At 52.1% G+C, this 22,284-nt stretch overlaps 2 protein-coding genes across 5 annotated transcripts in view; both read left to right on the top strand.

Moving 5' to 3' along the window:
• CBFA2T3 (CBFA2/RUNX1 partner transcriptional co-repressor 3) overlaps positions 1-12,889 on the top strand; it is a 50,083-nt gene extending 37,194 nt beyond the window's left edge. For 3 of the 4 annotated variants that reach the window (XM_072980720.2, XM_078380497.1, XM_072980718.2), the window contains 5 exons: positions 474-559; positions 1,103-1,298; positions 1,820-1,888; positions 2,819-3,009; positions 3,283-12,889. In XM_072980720.2, the coding sequence (XP_072836821.2) occupies positions 474-559; positions 1,103-1,298; positions 1,820-1,888; positions 2,819-3,009; positions 3,283-3,666 (926 nt within the window). In that variant the 3' untranslated portion in view covers positions 3,667-12,889. The remainder of the gene's footprint in view (positions 1-473; positions 560-1,102; positions 1,299-1,819; positions 1,889-2,818; positions 3,010-3,282) is intronic. The other variant, XM_078380496.1, reaches the window with a different exon arrangement.
• A 2,290-nt stretch (positions 12,890-15,179) lies between these two features.
• On the top strand, positions 15,180-21,764 carry PABPN1L (PABPN1 like, cytoplasmic). The gene is made up of 8 exons (XM_020788234.3): positions 15,180-15,364; positions 17,196-17,373; positions 17,809-17,926; positions 18,472-18,539; positions 18,920-19,026; positions 19,263-19,350; positions 19,816-19,961; positions 21,560-21,764. Exons 1-8 carry the CDS (start codon positions 15,345-15,347, stop codon positions 21,597-21,599), a joined length of 765 nt encoding a protein of 254 aa, XP_020643893.3. The 5' UTR covers positions 15,180-15,344; the 3' UTR covers positions 21,600-21,764.
• Positions 21,765-22,284: the final 520 nt, after the last annotated feature.

Raw genomic sequence — 22,284 nt, 5'->3', positions numbered from 1 at the left:
TCCTGGACTCCCAGGGCCAAATTGCACATAGAAGGCAAGAAAACTTTAACTCTGCAGTGACTGCATTCCTTCAAAGCTGCTATGTCTGTGCAGTTCAAAGGAAGTCCTTTGTTTACCTCTCAATAACTAGCCTCTATGCAAAATCATACTAATCAATAGCTTGCAGAGCTATGGGAACCTCATGCTATGATAAACTAACATCCTTTACCTTTTAAGTCAGCTCCGCTTCTAAGTGGAGAGCTGGCATCTTGAGCAGCCTGATTTCTCGTCCCTCTCTGGTCCTAACGGTGATCTCTGGCTTAAGCCATTTGATAAATCAGTTTAAATCCAGACATTTTAAAGAATATGCTGGTGAAGCGGAGAGAGGCGACCCTGAGAGCTTGTCTTCCCGTAGTCTCTTGTATGGTCGTGTCTCTCTTCTCTCCACGTCCAACCGGAGCCCTCCTCCTGATGGCCACATTTTCCTTCTCCAGCGGTGCACAGTTCCCGGCAGGAAGAAGTCATTGACCACAGGCTAACGGACCGAGAGTGGGCAGAGGAGTGGAAGCACCTCAACAACGTAGGTACCAAATCCTGCCGCCTGACTCCAGGTGGGGCTGAGCAAGCCCCTGGAGGTAGGAGGAAGCCAGATCCCCTGTTTTCCAGGAGGCCAGTGACATCACTAGAACAGGGCAGGGCCAAGATACCAAGGGAGCAACGGAGAGCAGTGCAAGCAACACTGGCATCCTATCCAAGTGGCGCCTTCAGGTCCCATTTATGGCTGGAAGCTGTAGAGCCCTAGGAAGGTTCTCCAGTGGGCCGAGGCCATAGACCACCTTACGGAAGGACGGTGGCGCAGCCTTTAAGCTTCCTCCTTACCTGATACGGCAGGGAAGCTCACAGCCCTGGCCCCCTAAAAGGCTCCTGCTTTTCTGGCTGTGGGCCACAGGGAGCCCTGCCACTCGGGCTCCCCTGGATCCCAACAGTTGGTGGCATGGATGGGTGATGGGAAAAGACACCTGATCATAGTGGGGGGGGGGTTAAAGGCAGCAGGATGGGGCTGGGGAGGGGGGCACACGCCCGGCTGCTTCTCTCCGTCTTACTTGGAGCCTCCCTCTGGCAGCTGCTGAACTGCATTATGGACATGGTGGAAAAGACCCGCCGGTCACTCACCGTGCTGCGCCGCTGCCAGGAGGCTGACCGCGAGGAGCTGAACCACTGGATCCGGCGCTATAGCGATGTGGAGGACATGAAGAAGGGACCCAGCCAGGCCACCCGGCCCCACAACAGTACCGGCAACACCGAGGTGCCCCCTCTAGGTATGAAGGGAAAAGTCCTATTGGGATCAGTGGGGTTTGGGGGGGCAGCGCAAAATGCAGTTACTTTAGAACAAGGCTGGTGGGGGTTCTCTTTTAGACAGGGGAGGAGGGGGCCAGATCCAGCTTCGGAGATGTTCTCGAGTCCCATACTCCAGGTTGCACCCTTTGTTTATCCAGACCCATATTGCTGGGGAACTGGGGCATAGTGGGTGAGAGCAGAGCCCCAGGAAGGGAGGCAGAACTGGAAAGGCCTCTGTCTGAGTGGCCTCGTTCTGTCTGAGCTACCTCACAGGGTTGTTGTAAAGTTAAGCCTAGGGTGGGGCTCCTGGATGCAGCTCTTTGCTTCTAGGGACAGCAACCGTAGAGGCCGGCTGAGGCAGAGCACCTTTCTGGAGGGCAAACTCTGCCCGTTGGAAGGGCGTCTTTCAAACGCGTGGCTAAATTGGCACAAAGGTTTCCTTTTTCCAACGTCCTTTCAGAGGCCTTTCAGAATGGGCTTCCTCCGTCTCTCTTTTCCTCAGACCCTCATCGTGAGTTCGTGTCCAGGCCTCTGTCCGGTTACATGCCGGAGGAAATCTGGAGGAAAGCTGGTGAGTCTCGTCGGAAACCACCTCTGCTCTTCTTGCTCAGCGCGATGCCTCTGAGCTGGCTTGGCTGGGATTTGCTTCACGGAGACAATCTATGGGAAGGTTACTTTTTGGGGTGCTGGCGGTGGGATTTGGAGAGTTCTTGCCCCAGGAAGCCCAACTCTGACCGGACACTCGGCAGGGATCCAAGGCTCTCTGGCCCCTGCTCTTGGTTCTCGCATCCACGGCTCCACCTGGTCTGGCCCCCACCCTACGGCCTTCTTCATAACCACAGGGTGGTGCAGCTCCCTTTAGCTTCCGGCTCCACCAGATGCCTCCCAGGAGGAGGAGACTTCTCCTCACCCTCCAGCCAGCTTGGGCCACTGTTGATTATTGAGTCACCAACCGACTGTCCCCCAGGCAAACATCCCCAAGAGCCTCCCCCCCCCAGCCTGCTGGCCCTTGAGTGGGGAGGAAACGTCAGTTGACAGAAGCCACTGCCTTGAGTTTGCCAACCACCAAACTTGATTGTCACACCCTTTGGAGAGCAACCCTGGGAAAGTGGGGGGCCACACACACACACACGTTAATTGCTTTTGTCTTTCCAGGCCTCCAAAGTGCACCCCGTATTCTAAAACTATTGTTAAGATTGGAGCCATTATACTGGCAGGTTTAAAAATATAATTCTTTCCTCCCATGATTTTTGTGAAAGACACTTTTACCAGAGGGCGGGGGGGGGGGCAGAAATATCCCCGGCTTGGAGGCAAACCTAACAGCGAGTCAGTTGTCATTTCTGCCTGGTTCCTTCTGGGCTCTGTTGGGGGGGGGGAGTCCCGGTTCGGTGGCCCCAGCTCTCCCCGGGGCACCACCACCCTTGGGGGGGTCTCTTCCAGGTTCAGCCCCCCACCCCGGGGGCTCCATGATGGCCGCCTCGCTTTGTGCTCTTCCTTTCAGAAGAAGCCGTGAACGAGGTGAAGCGCCAGGCCATGTCCGAGCTCCAGAAAGCCGTCTCCGACGCCGAGCGGAAAGCCCACGAGCTGATCACGACGGAGCGGGCCAAGATGGAGCGGGCCCTGGCCGAGGCCAAGCGCCAGGCCTCCGAGGATGCCCTGACCGTCATCAACCAGCAGGAAGACTCCAGCGAGGTGGGCGCCCTTGCTCCTGGACCCGGAGGGCTGCGCTGGGTAGGGTGGGGGGGGGGGTCCGACCCCCAGCTCTCCTAACCGTGGGCGCCCGGGGTTGTCTCCCCCCCCTTTGGACCGGAGTCCCGGCCCCTTAGGAGGGCTCCCCCCGTGAGGGTAGGGTTGGGGGGGGCGGCGGGAGATGCGCTCTGGCGGGCCTGGGGAGGCGCGGCCAGGGTCCCCCCCCCCCTTCCCCAGGCGCTGACCGCGCGCTGCCTTCTCCTCCTCCTCCTGCAGAGCTGCTGGAACTGCGGGCGCAAGGCCAGCGAGACGTGCAGCGGCTGCAACACGGCGCGCTACTGCGGCTCCTTCTGCCAGCACAAGGACTGGGAGAAGCACCACCACGTCTGCGGCCAGACCCTCCAAGGCCTCCCGGCCGGGGCGGCCTCTTCGGGCGGCGGTGGAGGAGGCGGAGGCGGCGGCGGCGGCGGAGGAGGCGGAGGCGTCGCGGGGCTGGCCGGGGCTCCTGCCCAGCCGGACGCGGTGGTGGCCGTCAGCACCTCCGTCGCCGCCGGCGCGGTGGCTGCCGCGGCAGGGAGTCCCAGCGATCCGAGCTCGGCCGCCGCCTCCCGGGCGGGCACGCCGGCCACGCCCGCGCCGCTGGACACCGCCTCCCGCTAGGGCCGGGCCAAAAGCGGGCAGGACGGACGCCGCCGCCGGGAACCCACCGACCGACCGACCGACCGACCGACCGGCGCCTGGACGACGACGACCACCACCCGGCTCGCTCGCCAAATGGAACGGAAACAAAACTGCACTCGATGCACAAATCCTCAGCTACCTGACACCTGTTTGACCTCCAAAACCGACCTCTTATCTTTCTCACACGAAATCCTCATGAATTCTCAAACCTGGGCTTTAAAAGTGGAGTAAAGGCAAAGACCAGCTTTCTCCGTTTTCACTCGTCAGTTTTTTTTTTTTTGGCATTTTTTAACTTATGGTTATTATTCTACAGTACTTCTTACCAATATGATTTGGGGGAATTTATGAATATGGATTCTTTTCCCCATCCTCCCCCCGTCTTTCTCTTTTTGGATGAAGAATTTGTCTGCAGGTATCACACATCTTGACTTTGGGTGGGAAGAGGGGGGGGAACACCGACAAAGTGAAGCGTCTCCCCCCCCCCCCCCGCCGCCGCCATCCCGGCGGGAGATGTGTTGGAGAGAAAGAAAAGGAGTGAAGAATCCCTTCGCTGAAAGGAGAAGGGGAAGAAGGCAGGGGGGGAGAAAGGATTTCGGTTACAAAAAAAACCCAACCAAGATTTTTTTTCTTTTTTGTATAAAAATAAAAATAAACAATAAAAACATCAAACTCTTTGGCTTTAAGTAAAACAGAAAAGAACAGAGAAAATCCAAAAAAGAACCCAACAAAACCAAGTGAAGGAAAGCTTACCTGAAAACTACCTTGCTAGTTACCCAAGAAGACGCCAGATTCACCTCTGCTCCAAAGGAAGTCCAAAAACAGAAAATAATAATAATAATAATAATCCAAACATTTTTTCCACTGCCAAAGTTTTTGGTTTTTGGTTCTTTCTTTGATTCCTTCTTTCTCTTTGTCCTCGTTTCGGGGGGAATGGTTTGGTTGTTGTTGCTGGTTTTTTGTTTTATTGTTTTATTTATTTTTTACACCAACCGAGGAGTAAACTGTAGCGTAGGTCCAGCGCACCGATAGCAACTTTCTACTCGCAAGGTGGCTGCTGGCAGAATCGCGACTCCTCGTGTTCTTGGATGGGGTGGGGGCTGGGGCGAGCGGGGGGGGGCTCCCTGCACGCGGACCTTCACCCTCCCGATGGACCCTTGAAGGAGGACAGACGTGCAGCTGTGTGGGACTGAAAGAGTTTTTAGTAGAATAAAGCAAAAAGTGGGGGGGGGAGCGCGGGCGGGGGGGGAGAAGAAATAAGAAATCCACCACGTTTGTGTGTATGTGTGTGAGGGCAGGTGTGTGTGTTTGTGTGTGTGTGTGTGTGAACGAGAGAGAGAGAGAGAGATGCTGATATGACTCTTTAAACTCCCTTCTTTGGTGGGTTATAAATCTGTTGTTTTTCTTTAAAAAAGAAAAAGCTTTCGGTAGCCACCTTCAACACCCACCCACTTTCATCCAGAGACAGCCTTGGTCCAGAAAAGGGGAAAAAAACTTATGATCTTCTTCTTCTTCTTCTTCTTCTTCTTCTTCTTCTTCTTCTTCTTCTTCTTCTTCTTCTTCTTCTTCTTCTTCTTCTTCTTCTTCTTTAACCCTCAGCTGTTTTGCAGACCAGGAGCAGAAAGTAACTGCATACCTGTTCGGGTTTTCTGGCTGGAGTTGTGTCCACCACTACCTCTTTCTCTCCCTCTCTTTCTCTGTGTTCTTGTAACCTACCAAACCCCAGGTGGTCTTTGGCAATGGTGGCCCCAACTTCTTCCAGTCACAAAGGAAGTGTTGCAGTCTGCCACTCCCAGGGCTCTGATTTCACTTCTTCCCAAAGGCCTCTTCCCTTCCCTTGTCCTGCAGCAAACCTCTCTCTGGGGACCCTCCGTTCCCCACTCGCCTCCAGGGGCAGGGGCTTTCTCTTTTCCCTTTGGTCTTCTGTCTCCATCTGGTCTGACGTTCTCACTCCCCGGGGCAAAACCATCAGGGGTTGGTGTCCTTAGAGGAGGAGGAGGAGGAGGAGGCTGGGGTTGGTTTGCTGCCTCTCTTGCATCGCTCGCTGCCCAAAGTGCTAAGGACAGGAGTGCAATATGGGGTGTGGGTTGGTGGGGGACAGCACGAATGCCTCCCCCCCCCCCGGAGATACTGACCAGCCACGGGCAGAAAAAATGGTACCATTCATGTGAATGTATATAGTATTTACAGAGGTCCAAAAATATTAGTAAACATGAAACATAATGACGCTGATGATGTTAATGAGACATTTTGCCAAATAATAAGAAATGGGCTTTCCAAGAAAGACAGGGGTTTGGGCAGATTCTCTTGTGCTGCCGGAGCATGGCTGACCGCCAGAGTAACCACACTGCTCTGGAGAGGCAATGGGTTTCAGACCTTTGAAGGCTGCATTTCAAACAGGCTGTGTTCAGGGTGGCTTCCAGATCAGACCTTCACTGTGCCATCATCCTGCCTCACTCATGGCATCCAGCAGATATTGTGGTTGGCTGTTTGTGACTCTTGGTGATGTCCTTTATATCTTCCCCTCGCTCCCCCCCCCCCCCCCCGGTAAGGTGCATCTAGAAGCAGCTTTGCTCAGCATGCTTGGCCAGCCGGAAATCTCTTGGTGAAATGCCTTCCTCCTGCTCCTTTTCTATCCAGGGCTCAGCTATGCTCTTTCTAGTGCAGGTGCCAAAGGAAGGGCATCCCCCACCCACCCCACAGCCAGCGGCAAACTCCCCTGGCTGGAAGCATTTGCCTGGTTTATTTTGCAAGGTTTCCACCATTACCATGAGCCGACACAGCATTGATCTTCTGCCTTTTGCCTTGGCAGCTTCTGGTAGGAGAAGCTATTATTGATGTGAGACAGTGAAAGAGGGAAGGTGTGAGCAAAGCCATGGAAGGCAGCCGGGTGGACGTTCGCCTGCTGAGTCCCTGTGTTTTCTGGTCCTAGACATGGCGGCTCAAGCCTATTGGCTTCCAGTGGGTATATCAAGGATGGTCCCAGCCTCCTTCAGCTTTGAATAATCTGAGAACTGGGGAGCTGGCAGGGGCCCAGAGGATGATCCAGTCCGGCCCCTGTCCAGGAGGCACAGCAGGGAACCAAGCTCCCAACATCTGGCTCCACCATTGATTTTGCTGCTTGGGACTGATGGCGGCTGGAACCTGAAACATCTGGAGGGACATGAGTGGCCCACCTCTTGCAGAGAGAGCAGCTTCCAGCAGACTGTTCCTTGGAAGGAAGTATGTTCAAAAGGAACTTTTAAAGGCCGTCTTTAAGAGGGATTTTGACAGAAATTTTGCAAGGTTTATGCCGTTTGCTAAGGGTCTCTCTCCCCTCGCCCTTCCCCAAAGTAACAGAAAAGTAACAACCAACAAAAGCAATATAGTGAGTTAAAAACAAAAAGAAACAGTAGGAACAATTTAGGTTACAAACCATGTGAAAACTAGCAGGAACCCACCCCACACACAATAAAATTGCTTCCGAAACTTGCCTCTAGTCCCCCATTCCCTTGCTTTGCTTGCCTCTGAGTTAAGGTTCTTTGGAATTATAACCAGGGGCCAAAGAGCCTTGAGTTTTCCTCGTGAGTAGAAAGAATGGAGCCCAAGAAAGCGGCTCCTTTTGGACGACGGCCCCCACTCTGGATGTTGCTGTCCAAAAGTGGAGCTTTGCCCAGCTCTGAGAAATAGTGAGTGTTTCCTTTGTATGTGGTTTTCCCCCCAAAATACATGTATTTTGATTGCTTCCCCCCTTCCCCCCCCCCCCACGTACCATTATCAGGACAAGAGGTGATATAGGAGTATTTCAGTTGTGATTAATGGCTTGCCCTGGTGTTCTGTATTCTAAACTTCCCCCTGCGTTTGGGATTTTTAGCAACTGTTCTTTTTGGCATTTGCTGTTTTCTCATCTGCCCGGCATCTGGATCTGGTAGCTCCACCTCCACTTGGCTGAGAAATCATAGACAGATGGAAATCCTTAGGAACATAATACTCTGCTGATGGATAAGGAATTGCGGGGAGGGGGGGGCTGTTCAGCGGAGAGAGCTGACGTTCAGACCAAAAGCTACAGGATAAAAAAAAGGACGAGGAACTGGAATTCACTCTAACTGAGGCTCCAACTGCCTCAAACAATTAGCTCAGAATATCAAAAAAGGAAGAATCTCCGTCCCCCACCCTAAAAGAAAGGATGCTGCTGGGCTCCGGTCCTTTTGGGATTCAGATCAGTGAAAGCCTTTCTCTCTAGGGAGCTTCCTTCCTTGTTTACAAGCTGACCATCTTGCACCAGTCTTTTGTAAATGGATATTCGCTTTCCGAAACAACTGGGCACAAGATTCTCTCCACTAAAGGCAAAGCCTTCTTCCTGGGGAACCCGCCTTGCCTTCAGCGTCGTCCTACTGGTTTCTGATTCTGTCCTTCCACAAGCCTGCTGGAACAGCCCTATTCCACTCAGAGCACAAAACACCTGGATCGGTTCGGTAACAGCCTCATCCCAGTTGGGCAACAGCGGCGAAGAACTTCACGGTCCTATGTAGGGAGGAGACCGCGTGGGCCACCTCGTCGTTGGCACCGATATCCTCAGAAGCTCGGGGACTCCATGACTGTTCTTGGCCTCATCGGAGCAGCCTCTGGGAAATTAATGCGCTGGCCCAGTTTTCACAAACTGGGGGGGAACCAAGGCAGTGCTTCTCCAGAGGAGGCGCCCAGCCTGGTGGAGACTTGGAGGCAGGGGGTGATCCCCCAAAAAGAGAGAGATCCTACAGCGAAGGTCAGCCAACAGGTTTGAGGTTCAGTGCTGCAGCACAAGATTTTAACCTCAGTGCCTCCTTCTCCTCCTCCTCCTCTTTTTGCCTCTCCGTGTCTGGATGGCTGCTTTTAGGAGAGAGTTTCCTGTCCTTGTGCTTCCTCTGATGCCAGCGTCGGGTTTGGGCACCAGCCTACAGATCCCACTTAGGGATCTTCCCGAGGGAACATTTCTCCTCCTCCACCACCACCACTTCTCCAGCTTAGTGCCAAACCTGTCTTCAGAAACCCATTTCTCTTCTGTTTAATAGAGCCACTACGCTTAAGTTTCTCACGAAGCATTTAAGAAACCATTCAGAAATCCTCTTCCTTGTTGGAGGTTCTCTGCTTAGAGTTTTTGCTGTTACATTTTTTTGCATCTGTTGAAATCTTTTCACAAATCAAGGGCATGGGGAGCACCGTAGCCCTCCCCCCCAAGAACAAAGCAGTGCTTCCAAAAAACAAAACCCCAAGCCCTTCTTTCAGCAGGGAGGAAAAGGAGTAGAAAAGTCGAGAGGGAAAGTCCTGTGTTAAGGAGAAGGTGTGGAAAATGCCAAGTGCATCAGGGCAGAAGCAGGTACCGTGAGGAGAGGAAACGCTCCCTCCGGAAGAGGCCTTACAGGGCAGGGAGGCTGCAGGCTGGCAGCTGTTCGGGAGACTCCTGAACTCAGCTATAGAAGGTCTAGCCCGAAGGCGATCTGCTTCTTGATTTCTGTGGGTTTGGAGGGGAATGTAATGGAGATTGGCGAAGGAGTGTCCAGACATTCTTCTTTCTTCTCAATTTCGGACCTTGAAAACTTTTGCACAGAAGCTGCTTGGTCTTGGCAGATGAAGGCGCCACCTCTGCAGGAGCTTCTGCGTTTTGGTTGATTTTCTCTGAGCCTCTCTGCTAGGATGCTTTTAGGATAAGATTTTTTTCCCTGCCTCGTCACAACATTGCAGGAAGGAAGGAGGCCTGAACACCCCTACCTTCCAGTGTGCGGCCTTCATTTCGGATGCTCCTTCCTCGATGCCTTCCGTGATCAACAGAAGGCTTCTCCCCTTCCTTGTTCCAAATATATGCAATCGGAGGGTGAAGGGAGGATGTGAATAAGCACAGGGAAGGACCAGCTGGTATATTTAGCACCTTAGAAGCAGCCTTCCTTTGGGAGGGGGGAAATCGCCTGAGCTTGTCCTCATTCTGCCTCTTGAAAATCAACCTGCTTTTGTTTGGATTGGCCATGCGGGGGGGGGGGGGGAGAAGAGCTGCAAATGGCTTTCATTTGCAAGTCTGATTATTCAGGTAGGGAACTGGGAAGGAATGGTGTGCCTGGAGGGGACTTATGGAAATAGCAGGAAATACAACGTAAGCTTTATGGCCTGATTCAACACTCAGGTTGATTAAGGAGTTGGGCGAGAGTCTTAATTTGATTGGTCTTAAGTTGGTCAGACCTGGGATGTGGAGTAAGGCCACGGGGGGGGGGGGTCCCTAGAAGAGGTGAGGCAGTTACCTGTACCTGCGGAGGGGTTGGTGGATATTTTAGCATGGCCTGAGATTCTTCTCCTTATTTGTTGCAGCGGGACGGATCTGAACTTGCAGCCACCCTCCCCTTTCTCCCACCATGAAGCATGGAGGGCGTGGAGGGTGGGGGACCACTTCGGTTCTCTTTGGGACAGGCCCCTGGTTGGAGGGCCAGGGTCAGGAAACGGAGCCGTGGGAAACACGGCTCTGACCTCTTGGTTCACCCTCGTGCTTTGGCAAAGAAATCGAGGCGACTTGTCTTGCTGAGATGTTTCCACAGGACATCTCTCGGCGTTCCCAGAAATGATACGAACAGTCTGGTCTTAGGGATGTTTACCCAGAAGTAAATGCCTTTGAGGCCAGTGGGACTGAATCCCAAGCAAATGCGCTTCATACTGCAGGCTCAGAACGTGTTGAACCTCATCTCGCAAGATTTCTTCTGAGCAGGGTTCATGCAATATCAAAAGCAGATGAGAGACGTTTTTAAACCGTGTGCAGCTGTGGGAAACCCTGCTTCCTTCTTGGGAACCCGTTGCGAAACTGCCTCTTCTCGTGGTTTATTTCCTTTCTGCTACATTCCAATATTTCTCCTCCCCAACCTTGTTCTGCCTCTTTCTGGAGCTTTTATTCCCTCCCTTTCGCCCAGGGCTTCTGCTGTTCTGTTTGCAAGTTCGGTCGGATGCCTAACAAGATGCAAAAAAGAGGCAGGTTGTGTTGAATTTGACATGCATGCATGCGTGTGTGTGTGAGGAGGGGGAAATGGTTACTTAGTCATCCCTTCTATTTCTCGTTCCGGAACATGGTCGCCCAGTTCCCACGATGACTCAGATGGCGCAGGCCTTCTCTGCTCCTACCGAATCTTGTTGAGTCATATCCTTTGGATGCAGCTTTCTCACTTCAGGATCTGTGTTCAAAACACCGAAGCAGGGGGGACCCAGTTTCTCCATGCTTCCCTACCATGACCACCTTGGGTCTTCCTCTCTCTCTCTCTCTCTCTCTCTCTCTCTCTCTGTGGCTCCTTTGCTTGACTTCCCTCTCTCTCTCTCTCCAAGTTCTCGATTCCTTTCTCATTCTGCTAGTTCTTCTTTCTCCTCACCTGGATTCATCCACTGTGCAAACAAAGATCTGGCTTGCTCCAGAAACAAAAACCCACTCAGCCTCCTCGGTGCTGTCTCTAGCTTCCATCATCACCCCTATCATCTGACCCAGGAAGTGCCCTCCAAAAGGAGGTGGGATGATTGGGTGGGCAGCGCCACTTCTGCCACCCTGCAGGTGGCCTTAGGAGGCTCCTGCCTTCTGTAATGCAGACGGGCGGAGGGAGCCCTCTGGGACCCATGGCTTCTGCCCTCCGGCCAGGTCGCTTAAGCATCTGATTCTCCTGCCAAGCATTTGATGGGGGGGGGGGGAATCCGCCAGTGCCCAGGCTCACAGCTTATCCTTTGTGGCAGATCATAAGATGGAAAAGGGTCAGCCATGCCTCTGTTTTCTTTGAGCCAGGGTGCTTTTCAGGAACTTTCTGGAAGGAATGACCTACGGCCGTGCGCAGCCTCGTAGAAAGCTCTCCCCGTGTTGAGTTTCAGCACACATGAAGACACAGGCCGGTCACTGCAGTCGGGGGGGGGGGGCGGCCCTCGGCCTCTTGGGACAGAGCCTTCGCTTGGAAAGTCAAAAGCAAACGGGAGGAACAGAAACAGAGAAATAAGCAGAAAGGAGCACGGGGGGGGGGGAGAAACAGAGGGTGTGTGTGAAATAAACAAACAGAACACCCATCTAGCTTTAGAGGCTTTCTGCTGCACCTCAGCAGATGGGCAAATTCTGGGAATGAATCCAGCTCTGACAGCTTCAGCATTTCTCCTCCCCAAGGGGGGGGGGAGTCCTGGCTCAGAAGCGGCGACGGAAAACAATCCGATTCAAATTCTTGTAAATCCTAAAAGTAACCTTGGCTGGCTTTCTTTGCTTCCTTGTAACTCCTGTGGATATGACCAGAGCTTGGAAATGTCCCCTTTTTTGTACTACAATTCCAAGAATCCTGGGAGTTGTAGTCCAAATAGTATATATATAAAAGATGGAACATCCCCAAGCTCTGGATATGACCAAAGTGCTTTCTTTCTTTCTTTCTTTCACTTTGTTCGCTAGCTCAGGTCTTGAAGTTGGCTCCATTCTCGGTGGGAAAGGATTTTTTGCACCCGGAGTGGAGGTGGCCTGCCTTTGGTCCTTCTCCCATTCCTAGGGTAGGGTCCAATCCTGCCAGCAGGTCGTGGCAGAGTAAACCAAGGCCCCTCAGTGGCCCCACCCAGGCAAAGAAAGCGCTGTTCTCAGGGTGTTCCAGAGGTGGGCCAACCAGTTAGATCCAGAGGGGTGGCTTGGGAGGGGAGCAGAGGGGCACCCCTGAAAAAAATCAGGGGGAATGAGGCGGGGCTCCCCCACAGCCGAGTCCAGACGCCCTTCCTGCGTAGAACTGTGCAATACTTGAATGGGAGGGGGCCGCCTTGAAGAGGAAGGGGGCATGGCTTACACAGGCCGAAGTGTGCGTGTGCGTATGTATGTGTGTGTGTGCTTGCGTGTGCGAGGGCATGTGTGCGTGAATTTGCAAATATGTTTTAAAGAGAGGAGAATAATAGAAATTTAAGCAAAGCAAAACAAATTTTAAACCCCCTTAAGCCCCGTACCCCCCCGCCCCCCCGCCCCTGGTGTTTGTGGGTTTCTGTGGCCATTCCAGAGAAATGAAGATGTGGTAGGAGCCTTGTTTTTCTGGTTTTCTCTCTTTCTCTCTCTCTCTCTTTCTCTCTTATTTTGGCATGCTCTCCCCTTTCCCCGCCCCTTGCCCTCCCCTGCTTTCTCTAAATGTACTGTATGTTTGACCTGTGAAAGATGTAAACATTATGATTCTTCAGGTTACGTCTGTTCTTAACTCTGTATCCGTGTAATAAAGAAAATTTAATATCACCCGCCTGGACTCATGTCTCTGGATTCCTCTTCCTGCGGCTAGAGAGCCAGATTGGAATACAGTACAAGCAAGATGGGACGGCGCTTTGGGGTGGGTGTGCTGGTTCGATGCCCAGACTTCTGGGAGAACGACAGGTGCCTCTGAGCGCGCCAAAGAAAAACAGCACCAACATTGAAGGATGGGAGCAAGTGCTCTCGTCACTTACATTCCTAGTTCTTCGCTTCATCGCTACAGCAATTATATGTTTACCAAAATGTGTATTTATGGTTTATCTTCTAATGATAATGCAAGGTGGTACTGTATATCTAAAATTAAAATAGAACATGATGCTACAACATTGTATGAAGTGGATCGATTCTCTCAAGCGCTGTTTGAGTATAATATAATGTGAATCATCATGTGCTGTCAAGTTAATTCTGATTTCGGGCTGCCCTTTTTAAGGGTTTTCCAGATAAAGGCTACCCAGAAGTGGTTGGCCCTCCCCTTCTCCTGGGGCTCCCTTGGCCCGTACAGCCTGCCCAAGGCCACCTAGGCTGGCTCTTCTCTCTGGAGGGAGGCTGTGGGAGCCACCCACTGAGCTCTCCAGCCAATATAATACTCCACCCAGTTCAAAAACAAAGCAGCCTTTCAGTACAGAGCTTCTGAATGACAGCTGCCCGCCTCCCCCAGCATGGCCCTCCTGCTAGCCACAGGGGCTGCACTTTTTAAAAAAAGTTATTTTTCTGAGATCTGCCAAGGACTCTCAGCCGATGGCCGACGATGAGAAGGAGGGTCTTCTCTGGGATGGCCCCCAGGCAGGAGAATGCTCTCTCTGGGGAAACTGCCTGGGGTCTGTGTTGCTGCTGCGGGTTTGTCCTGGCCCACACCTCCCTTTTCCTAGCCACCCACTCGTTGACTCTCGATGGAGCACTTGGAGCAGGGGCTCGGCTGAGACACGGAGGAACATATGGGAAGAGGCGGCACCGCGGCGATTCTGCATCGCTCGGGTTCCCTTCTCGCCTCGTGCTTCTCTCCTTTCTAGGCCTGCCATCTGGCTGAGTTCCCCATTTATTTACTGAAGGAGTTTTATCTCACCCTTAAAAAAAAAAAGCAACACCTGGAGAGCTTTATAGACTCACACCCACACCAAGCAGCCCACAATGTAGAAACTCATAGAAGCAATTTTAAAAAAATTAAGCTTTTTTTTTAAAAAAAGAATTGTACTTATTATTGTCAGTGCTAAACCACTTCTTTCAAGGATTAAGAGTGAAACAAAAAGCGCTTGTAGAAACATTAGGGCAAAAAAAAGTACACTACTTGGACATGTCAAGGTGGTTTGTTTGTTTGTTTGTTTGTTTGTTTGTTTGTTTGTTTGTTTGTTTGTTTGTTTGTTTGTTTTGGACTATCAGACCTTAGAAACACCAGAAAACAGAGGCGTTCCCTTTTGCCTCATGGAAGCCAAGGCAGCCGAGTCCCCGTGTGGACAGGTGTCCTGCACAGGGCCTGAATCTGAAGAGGATGCTGACTCTAAGCCCTGCTTTGGAAGAGGCCACTATCATCACACGTCACCTTGGCTGGTGATGTTTTGAACCCAGGGCACTTGTGAGATCCATGCCTCAACTCCACCAGCAGGAGTGGAGAAGCGGTGCCCCCCCCCAATTCCCCCAGCGGTGGTTGGCTTGCAGCTCCCCTCATCTCTGGCCATGGGCTGCAACTGATGGGTTTTGGAGTCTGCCAGCATTTGGAGGGAGAACACGCTGTCGTCCCCCCCCCCGGCCTACCCCATCTGGCAGCATCTCTTTGGGGTTCTTTGCCAGCCTTCCCTGGAGCGGCAGCTGCTGACCGGAGCTGAACCCGTGACCGTCTGCGTGTGAAGCAGGGGCAGCCCTTCTCTAGAGAAAGGAGCCCTGCCTAGCGTGGTGTCGGTGCTCCTCAAGTTGGAGAGATGAAGTCACGCTCCTGTGCCAACTTATTTCCCCTCTTACTCTTCCTATCAGTACGCCTGGTTTGGGTGTCCACGGGATGCTCTGGGAGGGGGACCCCAGGGGACAAGCCCTCCCCCCACCCCACTCAAAGCAACACCTCCTGCATTTTGCTGCGGCATCACGGATCGACAGCTTCTTTCGTCTGCGCTCCTTCCCAGACAAGCCCCCCAAGCTGGACGCTCCAGGGATAGAAAGCATGAGTTCTCCCGCTGAGCCAGGGGCCCAATCCCCCGCCCTTCCACCCAGAACTTTGCCTAGGAAGGGGTCATCCTGCTCCACCCCTGCAGGGTTGGCCTCTGCCTCTGATGGGCTGCTGATGTGCCAAACGGTGCACCTGGGGGGAGGCGAAGGAATCCCCTCCCTCTGGGTGGCTGCTGCCTTTTCCCAGCTGGCCCAGCATCCTCCCAGCCTTTCCCAGGAGGCCGCAGGGCAGGAGTGGCTTTGCAAGCAGAGGGTGTGGGTGTGTGCACGCGCACGCAACTGAGGAGCAATGTTTGGACTTGGGGCAAGGTAAGGTGTGAGCCTCCACTTGGAGTGGAGGGTGTGTCTGCAACTGCTGGGTTCAGCCCCTGACTCCTTTTTGTCCTAACGGGCGCCCAGAATTCTTTCTCTGGGGTGGGGTGGGGGATTTGGACGAGGCTAAACAAAGGTTGCCTTTTTGGACCACAACTCCATGGTCACTGGGTTTGGGGGATTCTGGGATCCATGGTACAGAAAAGTCACTTTTTAAAACTCTTGTGTTAAAAAAAGGTGCAGAGGTTCTCTTGCTCTTCCGCCTGTAGGAAAGCAACCAAGACCCACCCACAGGCGCTGGCGCTTATTACGGCATAAACACTTCTCCACAGATGGCAGCCCTCATTTCATCGGGTTGTTCTGAACGGCACCGTTCTTCATTCAAGGGAAAGAAAAGGGCAAAAATCGGTCAGAGGGGGCCAAGTGAGCAGCATATGGAAAAAGAAAAAGTCAGGAGAGAAACGAAAGCTCTTAAAGCATCAAGGTCTATGATACAACACAGGAGTCAGCGATGCTTTTATAGACCACTAAAAATTACCACACCCTCTGCTAGCTTTCATGGATCAATGCTCACTTCTTCAGGCACATTCCAGTGTTAGTGCAGAGAATTTAGAGTCCCCAAAATTCAGGGCAGACGGATTTGCCAGTCTTCACACTTTATTATGTTTGTAGTATTTATTATGGTCATGAAGAGTCGGACACGACTAAACGACTAAACAACAACAACGTTTCAAATACCCAATATATTTTGAAGAATGCAATCATTCCTTAGGCAGAGCAGATTATAAAAGGCATTGTAAATAGGTAAGTGTTGCTTAAAACATGTAGCAAACGGTGTGTTTTAAAACACAATACATCCCCATGACACATACTTTCTAAATTTGTTTTGTCTGCCTCAAACTTTTCTGCATCTGAGGGCTTCCCCTCCTTCCAGAAAACCAAACGCACTTTTCAGTGCTATCGGTACATGCCTTTTAAACAAAAACAGGCATCCTCAATGCACCAGGCAGATGTCTCGGGTAACTAATCAGGGGTGCCCTAAGAAGTTAGCAAACCATTAATTACTTGGTTGATCATTGTCTCCAGAAGAGTAGCTGCCTGCGTGTGTCTGTCTGTCTGTCTGTTGGAGGGAGACTGATTAGAATACTGTAATGCCTTAAAGACAGACAGCCTTCCAAATAAAACTTGCTAGTCTGTAGAGGCTTCACAAGACACTTTTTTTAATTTATTTATTTACAAGATTTTTAGCTGCACCATTACCAGTGGTCTCTGAGCACTTACAACAATATTAAAACTTTTAAAAACATTAAAACCATTAAAATAGGCAATAATACCCTATATTAAAAACAGTCAAACACTTTGTTGACTTATTACTGTATAGCAGGAAAGAGAAGAGTTTGGAAATGCTTTGGGTTACAAGCCTCTGAAACTCTCAGATTGCAGGCTGGAAGAGTAACTTTTGGGAGTCCCGATGGGGGCAATGCAGAATTCTTCCACCTGTCCCTTGCAGGTTTATGTCTTGGCTTGTCTGCGAACCTCAGGCGGGAAGAGCTGCTTTTTGAGTCTGGCATCTTAATGCTGTCCAGTGTAACTAATTTTGTTAGAGTAAAAAAAAAAAAAAACAACCTTCAGCCTCCTGTTTCTTTCTTCTTCCCAACTGAGTCAAACTAGGCTCCCTAGAACAAGTATGCCTCTGGGCATATGCAAAGTGCTTTGGATTCCTAGGTACCTTTAGTCTGGAGCAGGGGGGGAGGGGGTTATATCCTCAAGAGCAGGAACACCCACCCCTGACCCTAAACTGTGCTGCTTGTGTCTCCCCCACCTCAAGCCCCCACTTCCCAGAGGCCGGATCCTGGTGGCGTGACCCTCCTCTGCCTTTGGGCATGGCAGATTCTCCCTGGAACGTAGCTGACCTATCGGCATGGCAGAAGCATCTGGGGGACCAGAGAGAGCCGAGTCCTCTGGAGGGAGAGCCCGAGGAGGACCTTCGGCATGTGGATGATCCTGTGAGTCTTGGCTGGGCAGGGTGGAATCGGGGGGGGGGGGAGGAGGGGAAGACGTTGCTTGGTCTTTCCACCTGGCCTGCCTTACAGGGTTGTTTTTCTGAGGAGAAATGTTAAAAAGGCTCCAGAGAGGGAAAGGTGGTCACTTGTTGGAATCCATAATGTAATACACTGAACCAGCCAAGCTGGTGGGCTCTTCTGGGGCCTCATCAATGAATGAATGAATGAATGAATGAATGAATGAATGAATGAATCAATCAATCAATCAATCAATCAATCAATCAGTCAATCAGTCAATCAGTCAGTCAGTCAATCAATCAATCAATCAATCAATCAATCAATCAATCAATCAATCAGTCAATCAGTCAATCAGTCAATCATTCAATCAATCAATCGCCTTCCTTTCTATCTATCTTTTCTGCCCCTTGCGGTGTGGAGGAGCTGGAGGCCATCAAGGCGAAGGTCCGGGAGATGGAGAAAGAAGACGAGTGGCTGCAGGAACTGCAGGCGGAAGCAAGGAACCTTCTCCTGAGATCAGACCCCAGAAGGATCCCCGGTGGGCATGGCTGGCCCAGCCGAGGGGGGGGCAGGGGCGGGGGGGGTCCCATCTTTCTGATGCCTCCAGAAAAACAGAGCTGTGGAAGTTTTAGTTAGGAAAAGTCACCTGCTCCCCTTACATGTGGCAGTGATTAAAAACAGGAAGCCCAGGCGAAAGGTTTTCTAGCTGCCTCACCTTGTCCTCATCCAGGCCTGATGTGGCCCAGCATCTCTTTCTGGTTTCCTTAGTTGAGGAACGGCGGGGCCTTCTGGCTTCCAGGTCTTGGTCCTGCTCTTCCGGTTCTAAAATGACCTTTAGAGGAATGCCACCCAACCGCAACAGGTGCACTAAGACGGCTTCCTCCAGGCTGCTGCCCTCCAGCTGTGTTAGACTACAAACCCCATCATCCTCAGGCAGTGCAACCAGTAAAATCGCCCCAACTCAGGGTTCCTGAAGCAACCTTAGCATAAGCAATACCTCCCCTGAGCTGGCCAAAAAGCACAACACAGCTTAATTAGTTCACATCCTCACAACCTCTGAAGATGTTTTGCTCCTTTCCGCAGGTCTCCCTTTACCGGGCACAACTGAGGAAAAGCTGGAAGCTGACCAGCGCTCCATCTACGTGGGGAATGTAAGTGTGATGAGGCTCACGTTGAGATCTTCCTGGCTCTGACTTCCCCTTCCCTCCTGGCTGAGCAGCCAGCCACCCCTTGTCCCAGAAATTAAGACCAATGAACTCAGTCAGAGAGAGCTGAGAAAGTTACTTTTTAAAAATTGCAAGTTCCAGAATTGTTCAGCGGGAGTTGTGCTAACTGGGGAACTCTAGGAGTCTAGGGAAAAGTAACTTTTCCAAGCCCTGGCTAAGAGGCAAGGCACTTCAGAGTCTGACAGGTTTCCCAATATAGATGCTCTGAACAAGCAGCGTGAATGGCTTGCAACGGCCATGAGCCAGCGAGCGCTGCTCGTGGAGGATGGGACCACGATTTGGACACGGGGCTGTGATCTTGACAGGTGGATTATGGTGGCACGGCCGAAGAGCTAGAATCCCACTTCAGTGGCTGTGGGCAGATCCATCGAGTGACCATCCTTTGCGATAAGTTCTCTGGCCATCCCAAAGGGTAAGTGTTTGGGCCTTGGTGGGAGCTGCTTCGGGCCCTGATCCGGGAAGAGGCCTCGCTGGAAAACCTGTTGAATGTCTTGCGCATCAGCTAAGCTGGGAAGCTCAGCCAAGAAGAACCAGCTTCAGTTCCGGTGCTCGGAGGCAGCAGGGGGTGCCTTGTTGCGGAGGGGGGGCTCTTGTGTTCATGGGTGAAGGGTTACTCTTGAGGAAGCCTGACCGTCTTTTCTGTTGTAGGTACGCCTACATTGAGTTTGCCGACAGGAGCTCCGTGAAGGCAGCCATGGGGCTGGACGAGACCACGTTCAGAGGGCGCATCATCAAGGTGGGCGCCCCTTCACAGAACAGAGCGGGCGGATTTGCAAGCGGCAGGAGGCGAGGAAAGGAACGCTCCCTCTGGGACCACCAGGAGGCTCTTTCTCAGCCTTGAAGGAACTGGTCCAATGGGGAATTTCCACTGACAGCTAATGATGTAGGCAAATAAGTGATACTTGTAGTGTAAATAGGCTCACTGGTCCAGACGTCTCCTCCACCCTAGGGCTATCCCCGTTGCTGTGGATGATGGGAATTGTATTCCAGGTCCATTTGGGTAGCGCTGGGTTGAAGAAGGCTGTCCCAGAGCCTCTCATTCCAAGCTAGTATTACATTTTGCTGATGTGGAACTGGAGGATAAACACCGATAAACAATCTCAGGGGTTCTTCTGCCCCCACTTCCTGCTCCCAACATGCCTCTTTGCAAGGCGTAAGTGGCGCTAGCTGGTTTTCCTGGACCCCTTTTGCTTTCCTGCAGGTGTTGCCAAAGAGGACCAACATGCCTGGCATCAGCTCCACCGACCGCGGCGGTCCCCGGGGTCACTTCCACGGTCGAGGCGGGCAGCCCCGCCGTGCTGGCTTTCGTGGGGGGCCACCTGCCAGGCCCCGTGGGAGGGTTTACAGGTGAGTGAGATCAAGGGAGGAAGGCATTTCGTGGGGCATCCCAGCCCCCTGGCCCCCAGAAGAAGGGGATGGTAAACCACTTCTGAGGATTCTCTCCCCCATCCACCAAACACACTCAAATAATCCCGGCATCACAACGTCTCTTGGGTGCAGAGAAAACGTTTCTGTGGAGCTAGAGGTGAGCAGCCTGCCTGATGATGCTGGTGGACTCAAAGGCCCATCAGTCCCAGTCGGCATCACTAAAGGGAAGGCTGGGAGTGGCAATCCAGTCACATCTTCCCTTCCCAGCTCTATCCGGGCCCTCCTGAGTGCAAAAGAAGCTGGCACTTCCACTGCGGTTAATTTAGAAAAAGGCTTGGAGCTCATGTACAGAAAGGCAGAGGGTTAGGGTGGGGGTGGAGCGGGGTGGACGGACGTCTTTCTGCTATGATGTCCTCCTGGGGGACTCTGGGAAATGTGTGCCACGCACCATGTGTCGCTGGAAGCACACAGAGGCCGGGCTGTCCTTCCTGCCCCCCCCCCAGTGCAGTTGTCTTCCTGGCTTAGCATCACCTGGGCGCTTACACGGCCGCCGGGGCCTACGGGCTGCACGCAGACACAGAGTCGGACACGTTGGCAATGCCCATGGGCCGCGGCTTTTCTCTCCGTATCAAAAGGGAGAGGAACGAGCAGGGACTTGTTGCCCCAATGCACACTGTGCCTGAGAGCCTGTCGTGTTGGTGGTCCAGAGACACATGGGGGAGAGCAGCTGGTGGAGCGTGTCCCTGGGTGCCAGTCTTTACCTTTGCTCACCTCTAGCTGGCCTTCCTGCTTCAGCATCCGTGCACCTTCTGACAGCCTTGCCCCAGACTGGCAGGAAACGATGCTTGGCTTTGCATGTAAAGCAGAGACTTACCTTCTCTCTCTCTCTCTCTCTCTCTCTCTCTCTCTGTGTGTGTGTGTGTTTGTGTGTGTGTGTATGTGCTTGCACACGTGCACAAAGCAGAATCCAAGAGCTGGTATGTGTCCATGCTTGTGCAGATCTCTGTGAGCACAGAATCCATCCCAGAAATGAATTTGCCTTGGGTCTGGAAGAGGCAGGTGTATATGTGTGTGAAGCGCATCACAAAGAGACTGTGGTATTTCTCAGTCTTTAATCCTTGAAATGTTCTGGGCATCAGCTTTTAGACACTCTTTTGGCTCCTGGCGTTGTTGGCAAGGGCGTCTGGGTGCTGAAGTCCAGAAGATCTGGAGGGCAGTATTTGAGAATGGTTGCACAGTTCCAGAAACGCCCAAAGCATGTGACGGGAGGGATGGGCCCCTGGCTGAAGAAACGGCCAAGATTCTTATAGTTCCTGAAACACTAGCAAATTTTATCTGGAATAAGTTTTCACAGACTGGAGGCCACTGCATCTGAAGAAGTGGGCTGTATTCCAGGAATCTTTAGGCCAGATAAAACTAGTTAACTTTCAGGGTGTCACAAGACTCTTTGGTATTCTGTTGTGCTCATAAAAATGAGAGTAAAACCCAGCATGATGTCTGGGGAATTGGATATTAAGAGCACCACACAACCTTACAGCAAACCTCAAATCCGTGGTTTCTTTTTTTCTCTTCTCCAGGGGTCACGGCAGGCTGTCTCCCTGGTATACGCCCTACTAGGCAGTAGAACAAGCCGACCCAAGAAACGATCCAGGCCTGAACGAGGAAGAGAAGACTAAAATCCAAACCCACCCAATGAGAAGTTGGTTCACCTTCACTGCCCCTTACAAAATAATCCTGCTTGCAAATGTTGAATGGTTAGGCCGTTCCTAGAGAGAGAGAGAGAGAGAGAGAGAGAGCCTCTCGGCTCCAGCTTGTTTCCAGGGGAGGGCCACGGACAGCGTGCATTGACCCCAGAATCTGGCTGGACTGGTTTAAGGCTGCCAAACTGACTCTTCTGAGCTGTGTTTTGGAGCTGTTCTTAAATCACTGGAGGAACATCAGAACCCTTCTGGCCCCTGGCTTTCCTGTCGCTCTCCACAGCCCACCCGGTGAAGCCTTCTGTACCACACGGTGGACTCCAGCGGCTGACCATTGTAGCTCAACCAATCCAGGATTCGGTTCTGCCTGTGGCTTGGAGGAAACAGCCAAGGTGGGTGCTGGCGGAAGTGTTTCGATGCGTCAACATTTAAACCTGCACATGGATTTACCTCCTTCAGATGATGCCTGATCCGGCTTTTAAACAGGGAGACAAACAAGGGCCTGCTGCAAACATTTTTTTTTTTTGCTCCCAAACATTTCTTTTCACTCCTCCCCATCCTTGCCCCATTGAGATAAAAGTCTACATGTCACAAATTAGAAACCT

The sequence above is a fragment of the Pogona vitticeps genome, chromosome 10 (genome assembly GCF_051106095.1).
Source record: "Pogona vitticeps strain Pit_001003342236 chromosome 10, PviZW2.1, whole genome shotgun sequence".
NCBI classification, from domain to species: Eukaryota; Metazoa; Chordata; class Lepidosauria; order Squamata; family Agamidae; genus Pogona; species Pogona vitticeps.
This window is presented reverse-complemented; position numbering and strand designations above follow the sequence as displayed.